The sequence below is a fragment of the Lotus japonicus genome, chromosome 3 (assembly GCF_012489685.1).
Source record: "Lotus japonicus ecotype B-129 chromosome 3, LjGifu_v1.2".
Lineage (NCBI taxonomy): Eukaryota > Viridiplantae > Streptophyta > Magnoliopsida > Fabales > Fabaceae > Lotus > Lotus japonicus.
This window is the reverse complement of record NC_080043.1, coordinates 84,115,890-84,140,481: the sequence shown is the minus strand read 5'-3', so window position 1 is coordinate 84,140,481 and position 24,592 is coordinate 84,115,890. Positions and strand designations below refer to the sequence as shown.

Genomic DNA, 24,592 nt, shown 5'->3' with positions numbered 1-24,592 from the left:
CTTATCGGGTTCACTTTGAGGAAGTCTAATCGTTTTGACGAAAGTTGGATAAGAAGGATAGATACCATCGGCTAGATAGTATGCCATATTATAGGGACGTTGATTCACAAAGAAATTCACAGCTGGAGCCTTTCCCTGTTCCACGTCATCAAACACTGGTGACCGATCTAGAACGTTTATGTCGTTCAACGTTCCAGGACATCCAAAAAAGGCACGCCAAATCCATAGGTCATAAGTTGCAACTGCTTCAAGAATAACTGTTGTGGTTCCCTTATCCCCTCTAGTAAATTGACCTTCCCATGCTTTAGGATAATTTTTCCACTCCCAGTGCATGCAGTCAATACTCCCGATCATGCCTGGGAACCCCCGCATGTCATTAGCATGTAGTATTCTTTGCAGGTCTTCTTGGGTTGGTGCTCTCAGGTACTGTTGCTCATACAATCGTATGATTCCTTTACAGAATCTACGTAAACACTCCAATGCTGTAGTACCTCCAATTTTGATGTACTCATCGACCGCATCTACTGCCACACCATATGCTAACATTCGCATTGCTGTGGTACATTTTGCTAAGGGTGATATACCTTGTTTATTGGCTGCATCAACGCGTTGGGTGAAGTAGTTATCACTACTTGAAAGGTCATCAACGATTCGAAGGAAAAGATGTTTTTGCATCCGGTACCGACGACGAAACATTGCATCGTCATATGTAGGCTCATTGGCAAAGTAGTCGCCAATTAGCCTCTGGTTTGCCGCTGTATGATCTCTACCGAGATATTTTCTACTACAAGGTGCAGTATCTTCTCGAATTTTTCTTCGACGCTCTCTAAATCGGTTGAGTACATAAGCTTCTCCAAAATGTTTCTCCTTTCTGGTTTCTTCCGACAACACTGTTTGTTCCACAATTAATCCACCCACTAATTAGCACTAGATTTTGTGCAGTGTTCCATGCGGGTGAATGGGCTTTTTTGCTCTTAGGAGTGATTTCATTGACTTCATTATCAGCTGACCCGCCACCAAGATTGACTTGTGTTGAAAATTCTGGAAATTTCGGTACATTAACACTCAGAAAATTTTCAGGAACCACTGACATATAACCACTAGACTGGGGTGTTTGAGATGAATATCTCACAGATCCATAAGATGGATGAGAGTTTGGAACAATTGATGACTGGTTAAAATTTTGTATGTTTTGAGGAGGTTGGTACGAATATTGATTTGGATCTGGATAATAGTTTGGATTTCGAGGACGTTGGTTGGAGATTTGATATGGGACTTGATAATAGTTTGGATTTTGAGGACGTTGGTAAGAAATTTGATTTGGATCTTCATAGTTGTTGTGATTTTGGTTGTAAAATGGGTTGTTTGAAGAATTCTGGGTGTTGAAATGGTGATTGTTGGGATCCATTTCAATACAAATGCTAATAGATAGATAAATAAGATGGTGAGAGAGATAATAAGAGAGTGAAAAAACTTGGTTTTTTTTTTCTGTGTCCAAATCAAACGAACCAAGTCTCTATTTATAGAGGAAAAAAAATCATGAATTTTGGTATAATTTTTTTTTTCAGAAAATATTTTTTTTTGATGAAATAATTGAGTTCAAAGGATAAGGAAAAACGAAATCTGGAGCAACCAATCAGAGGAAGCCACGTGGCAGGAGAATAAAAAAAAATTCTCTTTCCTGCAGACGCGCCTTGTCTGCGCGTGTTCTACACGCGCTTGCGGTGGCCACTGGCCTCGCGCCACGTGGCACACCGCAGGCTCTTTATTTTTGTTGAAAATCTTCAACAATTTTATTCTCTCTTCCCTTTCACCTAACTTCTACAACCACTAAACCCCTTCAACAAAATTCAACAACATTAAACAATTAATTCAACCATCCATTGTGGATGGTCTAATATTATATTCCTAGTTTAGCCTCACACAAGTTTTCATATTAGAATTGTAGTCACCATACTTCCTACCCCCTACCCCCTCGTTTGTGCACTGAGCACCATGGAAGCATGTTTAAACTTTCAAGAAATCATTTACCTGTAGATGCAGATCTGGCTTGAAAGAGAAATTTTGCTGACCTGATTGTTGGGTGAAACCTCATTGTCCTACTCTTGGTTTGCCCATATGGAAGCTTGAGTGAACACAATCAATTGAATCAAAGACAACAAATACAATCACAAGCATGATTCTGATGCCTCCTCGTTTTGTTTAAACCCAATGTCTAATAACTCAATAGTTAATTTTATCAAATTAAATGTATTAACTTTTCACTGAGGAAGATAATTAAAGATGAATAAATTTCAATCGCTCAATAGAATCTCAAAAAGACATCAAGCCAAAATTCGCAAAATTCTCAAGTACAATCCCAACTCCAAGGAATCATAGGATCGGTTTCGTGAATGGTTCACCTTGTAAGGGATTTAATAGAACATCTTGACAACGATGTCGGGCAAGATTCTCAATTTCAAGATGTGGGGTTTAATCTCAATTACATAAATTAATAGGGCTAAATTTTTAATTTATTTAACAGGTCAGACAACTTGCTATACTAGGTCATTTTGCTCTTTCATGTGTGAAAGACCCATCAAGCTCTTTCACCTTAGAAGCCACCTAAATAATAGTAACATACTCCATACATTCAAATTGTGCATTTAGAGAAAAAAAAAATATTTCTCAATAACTGAGCACTTAAAATTTTAAGAAAACATTAATTGATATTTTTTTTCATATAATATGCTCTATGATAATAGTTAATAAAAAACAAAAATATATAAAATAGTAAAATAATTAATGTCTTTTAAAAATTAAAAATATTAATTACATTTTTTAATATATTTGTTTATTCTTATTCTGAATAGTTATTTCGAAGCGGAGTGTATATATATGTTAGTATTAAACGCAAACTATTAGCTGCTTAACGTGGATCTACCCGAAAGTTATTAATTTATCAAACTGCGCGCTGCATTTAAAAAAATACTCCTAGTAGAAGTAACTCTCAATCAATTTTGCTCCAACCATGAGGACCTGTATTGTCACATCTTCAATGTTAGTTCTTATTTCTTAGCTCTTAGCACTATTCATGTGGGTCCGTATTGCCACATGTGCTTAAGCAACTCTCAATCAATTTTCCTCCAACCATGAGTTTTTAGTTCTTACCACTATTCATTTGGTCTCACCAACCACATTATTTATACTTTTTATTTTCATAAAGTAATAAAACAAAACTCATAAAATAATTTAGATGAGAGAAAAAAAAATGATTTTTTATGTTAATAACTCAAAAAGTAAAATTCCTTATATAAGAACTTAGTTCTTATTCCAATTGTTAAGAACTCAGTTCTAGAGCATCTCCAATGGTAGGAACTTATTTTGGGACTTTACTCATTTTTTGTGGGCCCAGATTGCCACATAGGATTTAAGACACTCATAAGGTCTCTATGCACATTTCACTCTAGTGGTTGAGATCTTATTTTACTTTTGACCGGGCCCACAATACCCAATATATTTATATTATTTATTTCCCTCCTTATTTTTCACTTTGGTTATGGTATTGCAGGAGAGAAAAAAATTATTATTTTATTTAAGATCTCACATTTGAGAGTACCTGAGCTAAGGTACGGATCTTAGCTTTTGCTAAGATCTCATGCCATGTAGGATAGCTTCAATGGTGGGATCTAATAAGATCTGGATCTTATTTTAAGATCTCAAAATAAGGACTTCATTGGAGATGCTCTTAGTTCTTAACTCAAAAATAAAAACTAAAAACATTGCATCGGGGATGCTCTAATAAAAAAGTCAGTGTTGAAGAAACATGATCCAAATAAAATTGAATATTACTATACCAAAAGCAAATCAATAGTATTTCACTGAACGATCATTAATTATTTTCGGAGTCTTCACTGTTTTATGCTTTGACCCCTGAGCTTAATCTCGAAAGCTGCAAAATGTAACATGCCTTAGTACTTTTCATCTCTTTTTTTGTTGTGTTTGGATACCTTTTCAGATTCCTTCTCTATGAGGTTTACAAGAAGTCAAAGGTTCTGTGCAACTATCACAAATTCACCATGCTCTCATAAATCATAATAATGTGATCTGGATTATCTATTGGTTCCACTCAACTCATTTGTCCCAACATTCTTCAAGCTACAGCCTACACACCCTTTTCTTTAGGGCATATGGGGGTTAGAATTCTAATCCACCAGGAGTCAAAAATGTTTGAAAGCAATTTTGCCATTAATGGTACGTTATTAATATTCACATTGAGAATGTTTCATCTTTTAAGAGCCAGACCATAAGTACAACACAAGATGCACATACATGCATAACTTATGATATGTGTTTATAAGACATGCTTAATTGCATTTTCCCACTAATTTAGATTCTATGCAATTTTGGTCCTTAAATTTTTTTAGTTAACGTAGTTCCCACATTATTTTTCAATTTCATATATTTTAAAAGAGTCCTCTTTATCTAACTCAAATTTTTAGACTTTATGATGGGTGAGAAGTAAAAAAAAAAAAATTTAAAGGTTAAAACTTAAAAGTAAGAAATTTCATAAAATTCTTATAAATGTTCACATATTTTGCTTGATGTAAGATAAGGGTTTATAGAATGTGAAATTTGAGTTTTTTTCTTTTAAATTCCACTTATCTTTATTGAGGTTTATAATAATTGCAATGATCTCTCCTATATTTTGCAAAACGCACTGGCATCTACTCTTTCAAACATCATTTTGAGTAATAGAAAGAGTGTTGTTATAAAGATAAATCTCATGGAAAGTTAGCACAATAATGACAAACCTAAGAGAAGGTTACTGCAAATAAAATAAGGGTGGTTAGTATCTGATTAAACAATAGAGGGAATGTTAATGTAATAATGGTAAACACTACAAGAAAACACATATTACAGACGATATTTACGAAAACTTGAAGTTCGTCGCAAAAACTCACCGTTACAATAATTAGTGACATGTTTTTAACCAACGACCAACATTATTAGTAGTATGAATGACCATCTAAATATTGATGACCTAAGTCGTCGATGACTCGACGATCTTTTGATATTTTGATCGTTGCTCAATTAACGACAACTTTAGTGATTTTCTTAAATTTTGGTCTTTAGTAACCGGCGACCAAAGCTATCGGTAATTTATTTTTTCAAAATTATTAGTGAGTTTAGTCACTGGTAATTAACTTGACAACCTTTTTAAGTTCTAGTATTTTTTGTAATTTTAATTTGATGAATTCAAGCAGAATAAAATGAAATATGAATATAATGTGTTTAAGTAAATAACTTAATTAAATCCTTATGGATAAATGTTGATTCATAAGTGAATTCAAAAAGCTTATTGAAATAAGGTTAAATATAAATGAAAAGTTTTGATTGGAATTTGGATGCATGTTTAGATTTTTTAAAATCATGAGTACACATAATTTTTTTTTTGAAAAACACATAAATTAAATGGAAAATATAGCTATATAGAAAATATAGTTATAAGTTTTGAATGATATCTGACCTAGTCAATAACTTCCAAATAAAAAGTAATTAATGAAATTTCAGCATAACAAAAGTTCACCGCTAGTAGTGTACTTTTTTCTTATATTAGAAAGATAAATTACTCCTGCGCATGAATCGATTTTTGAACCTTATTCCACCCAACCTATATGTCTCTAGCTCCTACCACTTGAGCTATTCTACTGAGACTTATGAAAAATAGTATCACCACTTAATTCCATGTTCATCTTGTAAGAAAAATAAATAAAAGAAAGAGAAAAGATAAATATAAGGATAAAAGTTAGATCAAGTTCCTTACCTCAATTCCATCAAGTTTATGTGTAATTTTTTCAAATTTTGATAATAAATTCTTAATAAATGACATTTATTTTTAAAAATAGTTGCACATGTGTCATCATATGATTGGTAAACTTGATAAAATTGATTTAAGGAACTTAATCTAAGTATCTCCATAAATATAATATGTGATAGGAAAAGGAAAAAATAACTTAAAAATCGGGTAGTGTAATATGACCCTCATCTCACACATACACATGTATTTATTTATTTGTTTTATTAGGAAAAGAAAAGAAAAGAAAAGAAAAGGGAATCTCTAGATAACTTTATTTTATTTTCTTAAAAGCACCACTTCAATAAATTGTTCATATATTTTTCACTATTTATCTATTAATATAATAATAATATTAATTATCTTCTCCCCCACACACCCATGGTTGCTTACTTACAAGTTACGACTCACTAGTCAAACACTCACTCCCTCTCACACATGATTCATCGTTAACACTTCAACATCTCCCTCTCATTAATTACAACAATGCCCTCACGCCCGCCGCCACCGCTTCCTTCTCCGGCGGCCACCACCCATCACCACCACCGCGAAATGATACTCGGCGGAGCCATCGCCGCCGCCGTATTCTTCATCGCACTCGTCACATCAGTAGCAATCTTCCTCTACCGGAAACTCTCCTACAACCGCACAGCACCATTCGAGCACAGCCAGCGCCGATTCTCGTACTCAGTCCTCCGCCGCGCGACAAACTCGTTTTCCCCGTCGACGAGGTTAGGCCACGGCGGGTTCGGGTCGGTTCACAAGGCGACGCTGCCGTCGGGTCAGACTGTCGCGCTGAAAGTGATGGATTCGCCTGGTTCGATCCAAGGGGAGAGGGAGTTTCACAACGAGCTCTCTCTCTGCTCCAATCTGAGGTCGCCTTTCATTCTTTCGCTTCTGGGTTTTTCGTCGGACCGGCGCGGGAGGAAGCTTGTGCTGGTGTACGAGCTCATGCCGAACCGGAGTTTGCAGGACGCGCTTCTGGACCGGCGGTGCCCGGAGCTTATGGTCTGGGTGAACCGGTTTGATGTTGCGGTTTCGGTTGCGAAGGGGTTGGAGTATCTGCATCATCACTGTGACCCGCCGGTGATTCATGGGGATATTAAGCCGAGCAACGTGCTTCTGGATCGGGAATTCAAGGCGAAGATTGGGGATTTTGGGCTTGCGAGGGTGAAGAGTACGGTGGAGGAATCTGGGATCGGGATGGTGGAGGAGAAGAAGAAGGAGGGTGTTGAGGATTGTTGCTCGGTTTTGGAGGATGTGGAGAGTGTGGCGACGAATACTACTGTTGAACGGTCGCCGGAGAGTTGTACGGTGAGGGTTTTGGATTCTGATGCTTCGCCGGAGGTGGGGGTGGTGGTGTCGCCGGAGATGGGGGTGGGGGTGGATAAATTGAGTGTTTTGTCTGATGGGTGTTTGGATAAGCTGAGTATTGATAGTGGGACTGGGAACCAGAGGAAGAAGGGTGGTGGTGGTTCTGGGAGGGATTGGTGGTGGAAGCAGGAGAGTGGGGGAGGTTCTGAATCAGGGAGGGTGAAGGACTATGTGATGGAATGGATTGGGAGTGAGATAAAGAAGGAGAGACCAAAGAGCGAGTGGGTTGATTCTGGCTCTTCTCCTTGCTCTGCAGGGAGGAATAACAGTGGCGTTGGCATTGCTGCAGTGGCGGCGGCGGTGGTGAAGAAGCAGAGGAAGAGGTTGGATTGGTGGGCATCTCTTGATGAGGAGAAGGTTAAGGCGAAGAAGAATCGGAAGCCGAGGGAATGGTGGAAGGAGGAGTTCTGTGAGGAGCTTGCCAAGAAGAGCAGGAAGAAAAAGAGGAGTCTTGATTCCAGTGGCGAATCTTGGTGGCAGAGAGACATTGAGGATGGTGCAGCCAAGAAGAAGAAGAAGAGGAAGAGTAAAGGTAGTAGAGGGAGTATAGATTGGTGGTTGGAGGGTTTGAGTGGTGAGATTAGGAATCTGGGAAGGAGGAATAGCCAGGATTGGGTAAGTGGAGATATCCCCAAGAGTGGTGGAATTAGCAGCACACCAAGTATGAGGGGAACTGTTTGTTACATTGCCCCTGAGTATGGTGGTGGTGGACAACTATCTGAGAAGTGTGATGTGTATAGTTTTGGTGTTTTGCTCCTGGTTTTGATTGCTGGAAGGAGGCCACTTCAGGTGACGGCATCCCCTATTTCCGAATTTGAGAGAGCTAATCTCATTTCTTGGGCTAGGCAACTTGCTCACAATGGGAGGCTATTGGATCTTGTTGACACTTCCATTCATTCATTGGACAAGGAGCAGGCACTGCTCTGCATCACCATTGCCTTGTTGTGCCTGCAGAGATCGCCGGCGAAGAGGCCTTCCATGAAAGAGATTGTGGGGATGCTTACCGGTGAGGCTGAGCCGCCTCACTTGCCCTTCGAGTTCTCGCCATCACCACCGTCTAATTTCCCCTTCAAGTCCCGGAAGAAGGCTCGGTGAGTTCTGCTCAGTGAGTGAGTCTTCTTGTCACAATTAATCAATCATTAACTTATGAGTGTATGTTGTTTTAGGCCAAGTCTAATTTTTATTCAACATTTGTATGTAGAGGCTAATGCTAGAAAAATAGTGAGTTACAACAAGTCTTGCATAAATCCATTTGTTTCCTTTTTCTGTGCTTTCTATTTTTTACCCCTTTTCCTATGACTGTTCATCCTGACCTGGTTCTGTTTCTTACTTTTTAATCTGAAAGATCTTTTTGAGCTCATGATTCTAGCATAAATTACGTGTGTTTGCCACAACAAGTTGTTGAATTTGAGGAAATTCTGGGCCCTCAAAGTTGAGGGAACATTTCCTTTACTTTTGAAGCTAATTTGGCTTTGGCCCTTTTAAACGAATGTATATTTGCTTAGTGCCTTCTGATGTAGCTTCAAGAGCAAGAATTGCATGACCTTTTTTCTTGTTCTACCTTTTAAAAGTTATATTCATTATTCAGATGGTACTGGTTGTATTAGTTTCAGTTGAAGGGAACATATCCAGGTCCCATTGTTGTCTTTACAAGTAATTATGATGTTACTGTGAGTGAAGTGGAGACTCCACTGTCCCCAACCCTGAAATGAGAGGAGTATAACATCATTCATGTTATCATATGAGTGCTTGGACCTACGGCATGTCTTTCAGTCACTAACTTTAACCCCTTGGAACACATGAAATGCACGGATTTTTATAGAAAGGTTATTGCTATTTGCTAATCTTCCATAAAAATCAAATGAAACTATAGATTAAGAATTGCTGGCACTTTCTTAGAAGCACAAAATGGTAATTTTTTTGTCAATTTTCAATACGGCCCATTGTATTTGGCTTCACAATCACTAGCTCCCCAATCACACATTAGAGATCGACCGACTCTATGTTTGTATACCCGTTGGCACCAATGCAAATGTACATTAGTAGTTAGCACTCACTTTGAGACAAGATGAATGAAACTCTTTTATGGAATGAGATGAAAGTCGTTGCTATCAACTTGTATCCAAAGCACTAAAGTTTGAGAAGGTTTACATGTGGTAATTCTATTTCTCCCACAAGCAGACACACAAGGGCTCACATACCTGCTGTTTGGCCGGAAGCTTCTGAATGCCAATAAGGCAATAATATACTGCTGTACTATATATTATCAGAAATATAGTAAAAATGGGTAATTAAATTTGTGTACAGAAACTAAATTTATTTGTGCATTCACTAATAAATTTGGTTGACTCTGTTATTAGCCTGCCATAATACATAATTTGTTGACATGATTTAGTGTGTAGCTTGGTAGTTGGTATTAGCAATGGAAGATTTACTCTCACTGTTCCATTTTTTTGGGTTTGTTTAGTTTTTTCTTTTCATTTTCAGTATTTTCACTAACAACTGCCACAAAACTACTTGTTTTGCAACTTTATCTTTTATTTTAAGCTTATTAATGATCTTTTATGCACATTCTTAGAAACAGAAATCAAAGCAAAATAAGTGACATTTTTTATAATTATAAATGAAAACATATCAACTGAAAAAAAAAATGCAGCCTTAAATCTCCTACCTCACTTAAGGATTCTGTTGGTGAAAAATATCTTCCTTTTGTACAAATGAAAACAAACACATTAATGGCATTGAACCCCCTTCTCACTCTCTCCCGGTGCCTAAAAAGAAAAGGACAAACTGTAACGTTGTATCTAATAAATAGGGAGGAAATTTTCAGCATTTCTACATTATTTATTCCTTCCTGTAATTACTGTTATTAACTGATAGTTTTTTTCCTCTATTCTATAAGAAAATGATTTTAAAATATTAAATTGGACTGCTTTGTGCTTAATCTAACAATTATACTGAAGCAAAAAAAAAATCTAACAATTATATGATTGTATTTTGAAGGTCTGACAATATACTCTTTCTTCTGAATTGATGATGATTATGCAATACTCTCTCTGGCTCTGCAATTTTGTCTGGGCACTATTGTTTTAAGTTGGAGTGTGAAATTCTCATTATTTATGCTTCTGATTGATGAGGTTCAAGGCTTGAAAGCGTTGACCTCATCTAAGATCTAACAATCTGTTCCATGCTGCCCTTTAAAATTTCTGCTGCTACTTGATGATTGGCCATTTAGTTATCACATGGGCAAGGTAGTCATGGTATTTTGACAACATAAGCTGAACATTTTAAATGTTGTACTTTTAACAAAACCATGTGTTATGTTCAGCTCTCTTCATACGGCTGACTTGTTCTCCACTTGTGTTAAAGGATTGGACTTCGAGCTTTGGTGACTGGAGCGGTGGGGTTACCTATAAAAGGGACTCTAACGCTCAAGTCAGTGTATGATCAAATACAGTATAAGTACATATGTACATAACTCGTTTGCCAATTGCAACTCCTTATTTATAAGTATAGTTTGTTGGTATTGTTTATCAACCTTATTTGGTAAATATCGAGATATTAGGAAGAAACTTCTTGGGAGAGTTAGGATTCTCCCTTATCCCATAGCCTACGGGATGAGGTTTTTTAAGATGGGCCGACCTGGCCCATAGTGAATGGTTCGAGATCGGTGCCTACTTGGATGAGTCGATCAAGCCCAAAAGATGGGCCCATAACATATGTTACCAGAGGAGGAGATTCATTGATATAATATGGAGTGAAAATGGTGAGAATTGTGGTAGTGAAGAGTGAAGACATTGGTAGATTCTAACTATCGGTTCATCTATGGTTGTTACATTGTCATCCAAGGCAATCACGTGACAATTGTAATCATAATGAGGTAGGCGTAGCAAATAGCAACCATGCCAGGCCCAGGGGTAATACTGGACATGCCTAGAGAATATAGAATTGAAGATAAATGTGTTTTGGCTACTAAAAGAATTAAGCTTCTATTATTATTTTATTTTTGAAGAATAACATAATAAAGATGTATTCATAGTTATGGGGAACCAAAAATACTAGTGGTGTTGTCTTGCAATGAAAGGACCGAAAGTAGTAAAAAATAGAAGGCAATGAATGGAATAAGAAAAATGTCTATGGCTGTGCAGAAGGAATCCAATAATGTGTGTTGTGCATATCAGGAAAGGACTTGGTTCAGAGAAATAATTGCCATACCCGTGATGGTATGGGTGTGTATTGCATAACCAATTGAGCAGGTGATTGGTTAAGTTTAAGGAAGTGTATCATTTTTAATGAAAAAAAAATATGAATTTTTTTACTAGTGTAGTAAAATCATGTATCAGAATTAATGTAGAATAATTCTTTTAATATTTTTTTTTTTCTCTTTGTTTCATTGTGTGAACCCAGTAATAGGTGATGAATTGGTTAAGTTGGTTGGTGCCATAGTGGCATCACGAGATGAGATACTTGAATGAGGTGAGTTGGTTTTGAGTGAGTATGCAAATACAGTTAGGAATCTGGTTGGTGTTGGTGTGATAAATAAATAACTACAGAGAAGAAGTGGTCCATCTATCAGATGCAAGCGATACATTACTGGTTCTGGTTGCACTGCACATTCATAAATGCATGCGCTACGGCTACCACTCGAAAGTTACATGATGGACATTGTAGTATCAAACTATGGGAGAAATGTATTTGCTTTCAAACCATATCATTGGTACCACTTAACTTTCACTCGACCTTCAATCAATTATTACGTCTAGAACAGGCTAGCCTCTTTTGTTGGGCCGGGCCGGGTCGGCTAATTGGACAACACTTTTCTTTGAAATTAAAACCTGAACTATTGCCCAAAAAAATACATCCATGAACTAAACATAAATTTCTTTTTTTGTCCAAAAAAAAAATACATAAATTTCATTTCTTATACTCCCAATCCATCCAAATTTGTACTTGTCACTCGAATATGCATATTCATCCTTCTTCTGCAGTATAATGAGATGTTCAAATGTATTGGTTGTGAGACTTGATCTCTAAGGTTAGGGAGGTTATGATGAATTGGATTGTATCTATCTCCTGCATTCCTAGGGAGCGTGATGTTAGAAAGTTTTAATTCAGCAAACACAAGGACATATCAGAGGTGAACATAAACCAGCAGACAACAGACAAGGTAGTAAGTAAACAATGCAATATAACAAACAAATAAGTCTATAATTAAAATAACAAGAGAATGAGTTCAGAGTAGCCTGGGTTGAAGCACGCAAGGCGCTGTCCTTAGAGAGAAAACGCCCCAACTGCACTGGGTAGATTAAGAACTTGATGCGCTCCTCTCCCAAGATACGTCAACCCGTTGAATCTGTCGTGTGCAGCGAAAGATCCCTGAACTGATGAACAAACTGTGCTCTTTGAATATTGATTAATGAAAAAAAAACCAGTGAAAATTAGGGGAAGAAGAAGGCAATTCGTGTTATGTATTTTCTCGGTTGAGAAAGTCGTTTCAAGACTCCTTTTGTAAAGCTTTTGTGCCAACGTGCAACCAGAGAAATAGGCAACGTGAGGAAAAAATAAAGAACGTGCAATGGGAGTGGAGAAAGTTTCTATCAGCTATAAAAACTGAATTGAGAAACAAAATCCCTAAAAGTAGGATAAGGGTTTTGAAATAAAAATCATATCAGAAAGATAGTTTTTAAAAATAAAATATCACTAACATAAAATAGGATTTTAAATTACCTAGATATGAAATTTTCTAACAATCAGCATGAGGAACCTTCCGGGTTTGAGCCCCACACCTAGTGCATATGTACCTCCGCTTGAGTAGATATGGAGACTTGATTGTCTTGAGCCATATCCACTAAAACCAAACTTTAGAACACAACACATACAATATAGTTGTTCAATCAAAGTTCTCATCAGTGGTTGCGCGTTACGGACTTGCGCATGTATCTTGTTTCGTGAGTGTCAATTAGAGATTAGCCCAAAATCTCACAAAGGCGGCCCCACCTCCACACTCACTAGGTGAACCCTCAAAGGGTGATCCGTGACCATCACCCCTACAAACCATTGTCATTGGGTCCATTAAGAGGTAATTCCAACCTCAACCTTGAAATTGCCACAGTTTAAAATTCAAAGTACACCATGCCATAGGAATGGGACACGGAACAACTCCGTCATATAAATATTTTGGTGTACCATAATCAGCAAACAACTTCGTTCTTACCCGTTGAACTCCTTTCATGGGATCGCCATTAATTTGGAGACGGGTGTCCGTTGTTGCGACTAATTTATGGGCTTTAGTCTCATTCCCCTCGACGTTTCAAGTACTTGTTGACGTGTCAGGCCTTTTGTAAGCGGATCCGCAAGATTGTTTTCTGACCTGACAAAATCAAGAGAAATAACACCATGAGATATCAAATTTCTAATAGATTTATGTCTCACTCTAAGATGTCTTCTCTTTTCATTGAAATTTTTGCTATTAACCTTAGCTATAGCAGATTGGCTATCACAATGCATTGAAATTGGAGCTATAGGCTTATTTAACAAAGGCAAATCACATAACAGATTTTTTAGAAATTCAACCTCATTAGTAGCAGTATCTAAACTAATAATTTCAGCTTCCATAGTAGAACGTGAAATAATAGTTTGCTTTGCAGATTTCCAAGATACTGCACCTCCAGCCAAAGTAAAAACATAACCACTTGTTGATTTAGTTTCACCAGAATCAGAAATCCAATTTGCATCACTAAATCCTTCTATAACACCGGGAAAACTAGTGTAATGAATGCCATAATCAATGGTTCCCTTGAGGTATTTAAAAACTCTTTCTAATGCAGTCCAATGAGATTCATCAGGATTATGAGTATATCTCCCTAATCTACCAACAGCATATGCAATATCAGGTCTAGAGAAATTTGTCAAATGCAACAAGGAACCAATAATTTGAGCATATTTAAGTTGTGAAACACCTTCTTTTGTATTTTTCTTTAATTTTACAGTAGGGTCATAAGGTGTAGAAACAGGTTTGACATTAAAATAATCAAACTTCTTTAACAGTTTTTCAACATAATGTGATTGTGTTAAAACAATGCCATCATCTTTCTTTATCAATTAAATGCCCAAAATAACATCTACAGGACCAAGGTCCTTCATATCAAAATTTCTAGACAAGAAAGATTTCACATCTTCAATAACATGCAAGTTGCTCCCAAAGATCAATATGTCATCCACATACAAGCACAAAATAACACATTCACCATCATCAAGTGTTTTCACATACACACATTTATCACTATTGTTAATTTGAAAACCATGTGAAAGAATAACTTGATCAAATTTTTCATGCCACTATTTTGGAGCTTGTTTCAAGCCATATAAAGATTTAACAAGTTTGCAAACTTTATTCTCTTTTCCAGGTTCTTCAAAACCTTCAGGTTGATTCATATAAATCTCTTCTTCTAAATCACCATTCAAAAAGGCAGTTTTAACATCCATTTGATGAATCTTTAAATTAAAAACATAAGCAAGAGCAATTAAAACTCTAATGGTAGTGATCTTAGAAACAGGAGAATAAGTATCAAAGAAGTCAACACCCTCTACTTGGCTACACCCAAGAACAGCTAGCCTAGCTTTATATTTCTCAATGGAACCATCTGTCCTTAGTTTTTTACGAAAGATCCACTTGCAACGAATACTCTTACAACCAGGGGGAAGATCAGTTAAGAACCAAGTTTTGTTAGCTCTTAGGGAGTTCATTTCATCATTTATAGCTTCCTTCCAAAAAGGAGCTTCCGGGGATCTAACAGCTTCACTATAATTTTTAGGATCATCCTCAAGTAAAAGTGTGCAAAAATCAGAACCAAAATCTGTAGCTTTTCTAGTCCTTTTACTTCTCCTAGGTTCATGTTCAACATCTATATTAGCATCATAACTGCAGGACAAACCAGAACTAGAGCACTCATCAACTGGTCTAGATAAGCTACTTTTCATTGGAAAAATATTTCCAAAGAACACAGCATCACGTGATTCCATAATTGTGTTGTTAGAAATTTCAGAAATCTCAGAATTTATAACCAAAAATCTATAAGTAGTATTATGCAAAGAATATCCAACAAAGACACAATCAATAGTTTTGGGTCCTATTTTCCTTTTCTTGATAATAGGAACGTTGACCTTTGCAAGACACCCCCACACTTTGAGATATTTCAGATTTGGTTTTCTATTTTTCCAGAGCTCATAAGGTGTCTTATCAGAATTTTTATAAGGAATTCTATTAAGTATATGACAAGCAGTATGTAAAGCTTCACCCCACAAACTTTTAGGTAAACCTGAACTTATAAGCATAGAATTTACCATGTCGAGTAAAGTTCGATTTTTTCTTTCAGCTACACCATTAGATTGAGGAGCATAAGGAGGAGTAAATTCATGAACAATATCACGCATTTCAAAATATTCACTCATTTCAGTAGAAGCATATTCTCCACCTCTATCAGATCTAAGAACCTTAATTTTCCTTTCTAACTGATTTTCAACCTCTGTTTTATATGTTTTAAATCTGTCAAACAGCTCACCTTTATGATTAATTAAATACATATAGCAATATTTAGAAAAGTTATCTATAAAAGTGATGAAATATCTTTTACCACCACGAGTTAAAACATCATTGCTATCACATATATCACTATGAATTAATTCAAGCAAGCTAGTTTCCTTTTCAACACATTTATTAAAAGGTTTTCTAGGTTGTTTCGCCTGAACACATATTTCACATTTTTGTTTTACATCAACAGACATCTTAGGAATAAGATCAAGTAGCATCATTCTTCTAACAGAATTCAAGTTAACATGTCCAAGCCTACCATGCCAATAATTAGTGCACTCTACATTGGAGACAATCAAAGAAGAATTTCCAGAATTTTTATTAGATGAAAAAGGCATAACATTCAGCTTAAACAGACCATCACAAGTGTATCCTTTACCAATAAAATTACCAAATCTAGAAATAACAGCTCTATTTGACTCAAGTACAAATTTGTAACCTTGTTTGACTAACAAGGAAACACTTATTAAATTCCTCCTAAAATCAGAAACATGATAAACTCCATTTAAAACAAGACTCTTTTCAGAAGAGAACTCTAAACCAATTTGGTCTTCTCCAACAACATGTGCTACACTCCCATTCCCCATGCTCACAGTTCGTGTACTTGATTCCTGGTATAAAGAAAAGAATTTTTTATCAGTACACACATGAACATTAGCTCCAAAGTCTAAAAATCAATCATTTGAGTTAATAACAAAGTTTAACTCTGGGCCAGTGACATGGTACCTGTCAGATAGGGAATTGGAGGTAGCACCCATAAAGACAACATTGGCTTCAGGCTTATGGGTAGACATTGGTTGACGACGACGTTGAAAACAGTTCTTAGCAACATGATTCGCTCGTCCACATATAAAGCAAAAGGTCTCATTCCCTTGAATTTTAGCCATAGGCCTATTGTTGTTATTAGGAGCATTGTCCTTATTTTTAGAGAAAGCTGGTTTTTTGAAAGACTTATATTTGTTTGGCCCATGCCTATTAAAGGACTTTGAAAAGGATTTACTAGAACCTTCAACCATATGGACTTTAGCTTGAAAATTTGAGGTTTGCAAATTCTTTTGAGAAAGACGATGTTTTTCCTCAATACGCAGACAGATAAGCAATTCATCAAAAGTAAAACCTTCAGGCTTATGTTTCAAACTTCTAGCAAAATCAGACCAAGAAGGAGGCAATTTTGAAATCATGAAGGTCACAAGCATGACATCAGGCAAAACAATTCCTTTCAGTTTCATGTCATAGACAATATTTTCAAACTCATGGATTTGATCTGACACAGACTTCTTATCAACCACATGAAACTCAATCATTTTTTCACAAGAATAACGACTTAAACCCTTTTCAGCTGAACCATATTTCTTTTCAAGGGCTTCCCATAACTCAACTGCAGTTTTAGTATGACAAAATATTTTATAAATATTATCAGGCAATGCACTCAAAATACGACCATGACACAAGATATCTTTATCTGTTGCATCATCTTTAGCATCCTCTTTAGTACTAGCAGGGGTTTTAGTACCATCAATTTCAACAACCTCTTTAGATGATGCTGTTGTTTGTTTTCCAGTTTTAGAGCCAGAAATCACAGAGAACAGACTCAACTCAGTAAGCCAAAATTTCATTTGTTGTTGCCAACAATAGAAATTTTCACCACTGAATTTTTCAGGTTTGCTAGACATAGCCTTAAGCATTTCCATAGCAGACATTTTGAACAGAACAAAACACGGAAGATGTAGACAAAATTAACTTTTCTCTCTAAGAATGTTATAAAGTTTTAATTCAGCAAACACAAGGACATATCAGAGGTGAACATAAACCAGCAGACAGCAGACAAGGTAGTAAGCAAAAAATGCAATATAACAAACAAATAAGTCTATAATTAAAATAACAAGAGAATGAGTTCAGAGTAGCCTGGGTTGAAGCACGCAAGGCGCTGTCCTTAGAGAGAAAACACCCCAACTGCACTGGGTAGATTAAGAACTTGATGCGCTCCTCTCCCAAGATACGTCAACCCGTTGAATCTGTCGTGAGCAGCGAAAGATCCCTGAACTGATGAACAAACCGTGCTCTTTGAATATTGATTAATGAAAAAAAACCAGTGAAAATTAGGGGAAGAAGAAGGCAATTCGTGTTCTGTATTTTCTCGGTTGAGAAAGTCGTTTCAAGACTCCTTTTGTAAAGCTTTTGTGCCAACGTGCAGCCAAAGAAATAGGCAACGTGAGGAAAAAATAAAGAACGTGCAATGGGAGTGGAGAAAGTTTCTATCAGCTTTAAAAACTGAATTGAGAAACAAAATCCCTAAAAGTAGGATAAGGGTTTTGAAATAAAAATCATATCAGAAAGATAGTTTTTAAAAATAAAATATCACTAACATAAAATAGAATTTTAAATTACCTAGATATGAAATTTTCCAACATAATGCAGTGACAATGTTTTGGCAAAGCAAGCCTCTTAGAAGGATATTCTCCTTCATGTTTGGAAGTTTCCTCCTTCTAGTTTGATTTATTTTTTTTAACAAGGATTTATTTTTGGAGTTTTTGTCTTATAATTTTCTCTTTTTTTGGACAAATATTTGTCTTATATTTTTCAAGTGTTAACAAAAAGTAAGGATCATAAACTGGGCTCCAAGCAATACAACAAGCCCCAAAGAATTAACTAGTAAGTAGTCCAGTTAAAGAATTTGGTTTGAGGTGAAGTGGTTGTAGGACAACTGACAAAGTAATTTGTCCAAAAAAAAAAAAGTAATATGGTTAGATAAAGTGATAGGCCATTGGATTATTAATATGTCATAAATGATACTAGTAAGTCAAATACCAACAAATGCCAGCCATTAATTATGGTACAACTATAAAGATTAAAGAGTAATGTTAGAGTTATGATTTCATTCATACTTCCACTCAGTTTTCACTCTATTTTCTATCTATATTTTTTTTCTCTTTTCAATTAAGTTATCAACCGCATCTCTTACTTTTTTTTCTCTTTTTTTTTTATCTCTCTTTTATTTTCACTTATTCTCCATTTATAGAGGAATGTGAACCAAACATTATTTGCAATATTAATCCATTTTCTTTGATATAAAATGCAAAGTTCATTACTATATCGACACAAAATTACTAGTATATATTTTTCTTTTTAGAGTAAAATACACTCACCCCCCTCAAGATTTGCAAGAATGACACTCCACCCCATTCTTTTTAAAAATCTACACTCCACCCCATTTTTTATAAAGGCAAATTTTAGTGACGAAAACAAATTCCTCACTACTAAAAACTAATTACTAATTAGTAAAAATTTAAATAAATTTAATGCATATACACTATCATACATTAATTTATGAAAATAATTTTACTGAATTAAATTTAAAAAAACCATCCACTCTGTCTGTTAAGTCCACGTCCCATCTATCTCCAAATCATATTTCTCACCACAAACGGCCACCACCAAGCCTTTACTCCCTTTAACACGGCTCCACTGTCCCACAATGTGAAACCCCATGGCACCTCCATGCCTCAAAGTTTTGTTGCGACCTGAACCCCAGAACGTGAATCGCACATCCCTAAAGCCACTTGTTCAACTACTTCTTGTGAATTTCACCCCTTTAAGTTGTGAGCGAACGCTCTGTTGGTCTTAGATATTGTTGGATTTTGTTAAAAACGATGCTCCACCGCCTCGTTGGGCTCTAATAACCTCAGATCCACTTCATATTTTCATAATTTTGTTTCTCTATTTTCTTCACCCATTTGTGTTGTTTTTTTGGCCCACAACCCAATTTTGAAAATTGGAGGTATAAAGAAATTATTTTGATTAAAATTGAATTATTACCAAATATGAAAACACAAGCATGTTTCACTATGTTCGAGATATGGTTTGTAAATCAGGCAGGTGTGCTATTGCATAATTTGCATTATGAATTTACGGAGGAAAAACGCGATTGAGAGAATGAGGAGGATTGTGATGTTTTCATTTTTAAATTTATTGGATTATATTGATTTTTTTTTTTGAAATTATTGATTAACAATTTAAATAATAACTAATTATTAATGAAAAATATTTTTCGTCACTAAATTTGCCTCTATATAAAATGGGGTGGGATGTAGATTTTAGATAAGAATGGGGTGGAGTGTAATTCTAACAAACCTTAAGGGGGGTGAGTGTACTTTACTCTTCTTTTTACAATGAAAGTTAAATAATAAATGAAAAATTAGTTAACATATTAATAATTATTAATTAATTTATATTAAAATTAACTTTGACAATCACTCAATTATTTAATATACATGCTTAGACAATATGAGTATTTTTAATACATATGTTTATTACTCTTATATTTTATAGTTAATCATCAAATTGATCATTGTCTTTGTGTCGCAGTCTGATTTAGGTCCCTCGCTGGCAAAATTATTAAAAAAACTCATCTTTTTTGTAAATCGGTTGTAGCAGGTCCTCACCGAACTCAGACTTTCAGCGAGTGATGATTTGAATCACTCACTAATTAAATTAAATTGACAAGTTAAAGTAAATTTTGATTAATCCTAACAAAATTTTGTCCTAATAAATTGTTGACCACTTTGAAATATTGACCACAAATCATTGCCTCCATAAAATGCATGGCAAAGCGTGATCGCAAGTCACAACCATGAAAGAAACGCTACCCATATCACAAGCACAACAACCCCTTCTCCCTCATTCCTGAATCTCTCAAACTCAAACATACCTCGATCTTCTTCAACAATGGCGGAACCCGCATTGGACCCCTACGATTTCCTCCACATCGAACTCAACAAAGACGGTTCCCTCACCCGCCACGTACACCACATCGTCCCTTCCGTCCCCCCATCCCCCACCGCCATCCCCAAAATCCCCACCCTCTCCAAAGACATCCCTGTCAACTCAACCACCGGAACCTCCCTCCGCCTCTTCCTCCCCAACCCTCCACCAAACCCCACCGACCCCAAACTCCCCCTCATCATCTACTTCCACGGCGGCGGCTTCATCCTCTACCACCATTCCACCCTCATCTTCCACCAATCCTGCTCCTCCATCTCCGCCACCGTCCCCGCCATCGTCGCCTCCGTCGACTACCGCCTCTCCCCGGAGAACCGCCTCCCCGCCGCCTACGACGACGCCGTCGACACCATCAACTGGGTCCAAACCCAAGCCCTCGACCCGGAACAATCCGACCCGTGGCTCCGGGATCACGCGGACTTCACCAAATGCTTTCTCATGGGAAGCAGCTCAGGAGGAAACATCGCCTACTTCGCGGGTCTACGTGCACTCGACCTCGATCTCGCTCCTGTTAACATCGCAGGGCTGATAATGAATATTCCATTCTTCAGTGGGGCCCAGAGATCGGAATCGGAGCTCCGCCTTGTTAACGACCACATCTTGCCGTTACCGGCGAACGATCTTATGTGGGCCATGGCGTTGCCGGAGGACGCGGATCGTGACCACGTGTACTGTAATCCGACGGTTGCGGATGCGGAATTTGGGGAGAAGATCGGACGGCTGCCGAGGTGCTACGTCAGCGGGTATGGTGGGGATCCTTTGGTGGACAAGCAGAAGGAGTTTGTGAAGATTTTGGAGGCGCGTGGGGTGCACGTGGAGTCTTGTTTTGATGAGGGTGGGTATCATGCTGTGGAGCTCTTTGACAATGCAAAGGCACAGGTTTTAATTGATAATGTCAAGAATTTTATACTCTCCACTGAATAATTACCCTGTTTTTTTTTTTTTCTTCTTTTCCCACTAAATAAAAGTAATTATTCATGGTTTAGAATATAGGAGATAGTAAAATTCATATATTTTCTTAGCATGTGTAATTGTTGTTAATTTACTGATATGTGGATGTATATTTATCAGATTTGCTTGTTATAGGTTGCCATTTGAATTTGTTTGTAAATCATTGTTCTTTTTTCAGTGAAGTTACATATCTCCAAAACCAGATAGAGATTCTAAGACTCGATCCTTATTTGTGGATGCCTATGCAGTGTTATCAGACTCGAACCGGTGATCGACTCGATCGAGGCACTGGGTCAATGAGTCAATGGTTCAACCACTGGGTCACTGATTGAACCGTTTGACTCGGTGTACATTACAAAATATTCAAAATGTATAATATAATAAGATAATATTATTGAATAAATTCATACTCTATAAAATTGAATATTTTATCCAAATAACAATCGAATTTATTAGTATATAAAATATATTTTTTATAATTTATGAATAAAGTATTATGATTTTTTATTATATATTTGTATTATATATTATTGGTTTCTACGTATATGTTGCTGGTCCAAGATTTCTTTTTTAAACAATCCTAATAGCATGAAGATGGTAACAGGCCCAAGTCTCATTTTGTATACTTTGGCCCGATTAGTATGTGTTGTTGACATAACTGGTCCTTTGTTTGTTAGTGATATTATATTCAATGAAAACTTGAACTTGAACCGGCCATTATAGCTGTAAAGCATAATCTCCACATATTACTGCCACATTTTGGCAAACGTGCATCTCCCTCTCTCTCTTCACAATCTCAGAAAAATAGATCTAAAAATATGTTTCTCTACAACTCTTTCCTTGATCTGTTGTTCCAGATTCAGATCTCACTTTTTCCTTCTTCTTCATTACATACAGTACAGAGAGAGAATAATTCCTACAAAGTTTGAACTGAGAAACGATGTGAATGAGGAGAAAAAAATCCAATTTCTTCATTTTTTCTTCTCATCTGATGTGAATGGGGATAAAGAATCAAGCTTTTCATCTTCTTCTTTTCAACTTTCAAAAAAATCCTCTTCTTTTCCTCATTAAATGACTCACCGGTTCATTCAAATCCGGCCGAGTCACCGGTTTCTCGTAAAACCGGCCGGTTCACTCCGGTTCGTAACGGTTCAATTGCATGCCCGATCTGAACAGTGACTCGAACCGGCCATGCTACCGGTTCACGGTCGGACCGGTTCAACCGGCCGGTCCGGTCCGAGTCTGATAACACTGTGCCTATGATAAGGTCGAATTGGTGAGTAAGTTTCTGAAAATGATAAATTGTTGATTGTATAAGGAATTTTGCTTTTTAAATCTTAGATTAGAATATTGTTTTTTCTCGTACATTTAACAATTCTAACATTCATAAACTAGTATAAAAATTATGTAATATTGTGAGATCCAACTAAAAGTAAAATAAGAAACTCTGGTTTGAGCAAAATATGTATCAGTTCGTGACTTATATTATATGTGGCACTTCAAGCCCACATGAATATTGTATAAGAAACCAAAAATAAGGAAGATGCTCTTACTACAAGGAAATGAGAAAATGTTCATAATAGAATCTCTCTAAAAATAAAAATAGACTGAGCTTTCGACGTGGATAAATTGCTCAGTGTGCGTTAGAATCACTTTGTCTCAGTGGAAGAGGGCATAGAGTTTACACGAATGAAAAGACAGGATAGGCTCAAACAAAGGGCTGGTTTCACGAATGGGGTTCGGACAGGGACGGATGCAGCTTAGGAGCTAAGGGGTCAAGTGCCCCCACGTGAATTTCAAATTTTCAATGTTTTACAATGATATACTACACTATTATAATATTAAGTGAGATTAAATGCCCCCACAGATTTGTTAAGTGCCCCCATGGCCTTGTGCCTTTGTTAAAATTTATCAATTATTCTGATTTTTTTTTCTCCAAATATCCACTGGGTATATCCCACACTTCTTTCCTTTACTTTTTCTTTCAACCGTATGAACTGCATAGCCCCCAAAACCTCACCTCCTCTTCTTTGAATTATTTTGTTCTTACTTCTTCATTCAGGAGTAGTAGTTTTTCTTCGTCACTCACTTCTTAAGGCTTTTCTTCTATTTTTTTTTAACTTTTACTTCTTAAGGCTTTTCTTCGTCACTCACTCTTTTTTATCTAAGACACTATGAAGACCATATATTCCTTTGAAATTTCTTTTGTTATGAATGCATTTATATTTTTTTAGGAATATTATTATGCTAATTTTAACTGAAGAAGAAAGCATAATCATTACATATAATTGTGAATACCAGAAGTTATTTAATAATCACGTAACCACTTAAAAACACCATATAATTTAATATTTTAATCTTCATCATTGTTATATATATTTTGCCCCCACATATATATGAAGTTTTCTGGATCCGTCACTGGGTTCGGAAGTAATAAAGCGTCGGCGCGCGAGGAGGGTAATAATGGTAGTAGGTTTGCAGTGTAGTTAGTAACTCAAATATTATAGCTGGAGATTATGATAGATTGATATTAATGTGAAAATGATAGATATATGCTCTTCTTCTTTTTTTTCTTCTTTCTATTTAATGAAAATTTAAAAGTAGTAATTGCAACTACATTTCACCATATTAATGTTGGCAATTACTGTGGTACAGGAAATTTTTTTTGGGTCTGGTACAGGAGTGACTTGTACCATAGAAATAATAACATGTGGAAATAGATATAACTATTATTTCTAATTTCTTGAAACTCTATATTAACCCATTATGATTATTTTAATTATGAACCAACCCCATAGGTTACATTTGTTTTGAATTTGGTCCTCATATCAAGTGAAAAGAAATCAGAGATTATCGACGTGCTTAACTCTTCAGATCTTCATTGGTTTGGGGCGTAGAACTCTAATTCGATCTTGTCTTCAGTTCATTGATTTTCGAAGATCCACGTTTGCGGTGTTTTCAATTTCGTGCGTCGACAGGGATCCAGAGAAGCATAAGGGATTTCGTTCGACGCAAAGGGGATTTCGCCGATTTCGTTTCAGTACGTCTATTGCTTCCAATCC

The 24,592-nt window shown here is 36.4% G+C and overlaps 2 protein-coding genes across 2 annotated transcripts; both read left to right on the top strand.

Moving 5' to 3' along the window:
- Positions 1 to 6,216: 6,216 nt before the first annotated feature.
- On the top strand, positions 6,217 to 8,568 carry LOC130746623 (receptor-like serine/threonine-protein kinase At2g45590). Its single transcript, XM_057599313.1, has one exon. The coding sequence runs from the start codon at positions 6,323 to 6,325 to the stop codon at positions 8,303 to 8,305; it is 1,983 nt and encodes a 660-aa protein (XP_057455296.1). The 5' UTR covers positions 6,217 to 6,322; the 3' UTR covers positions 8,306 to 8,568.
- An 11,828-nt stretch (positions 8,569 to 20,396) lies between these two features.
- On the top strand, positions 20,397 to 21,757 carry LOC130744882 (probable carboxylesterase 8; the record flags this gene model as incomplete). The annotated part of the gene is made up of 1 exon (XM_057597042.1): positions 20,397 to 21,757. A coding segment is annotated over one exon (1,107 nt), but the record flags the coding sequence as incomplete, so codon positions are not given.
- Positions 21,758 to 24,592: the final 2,835 nt, after the last annotated feature.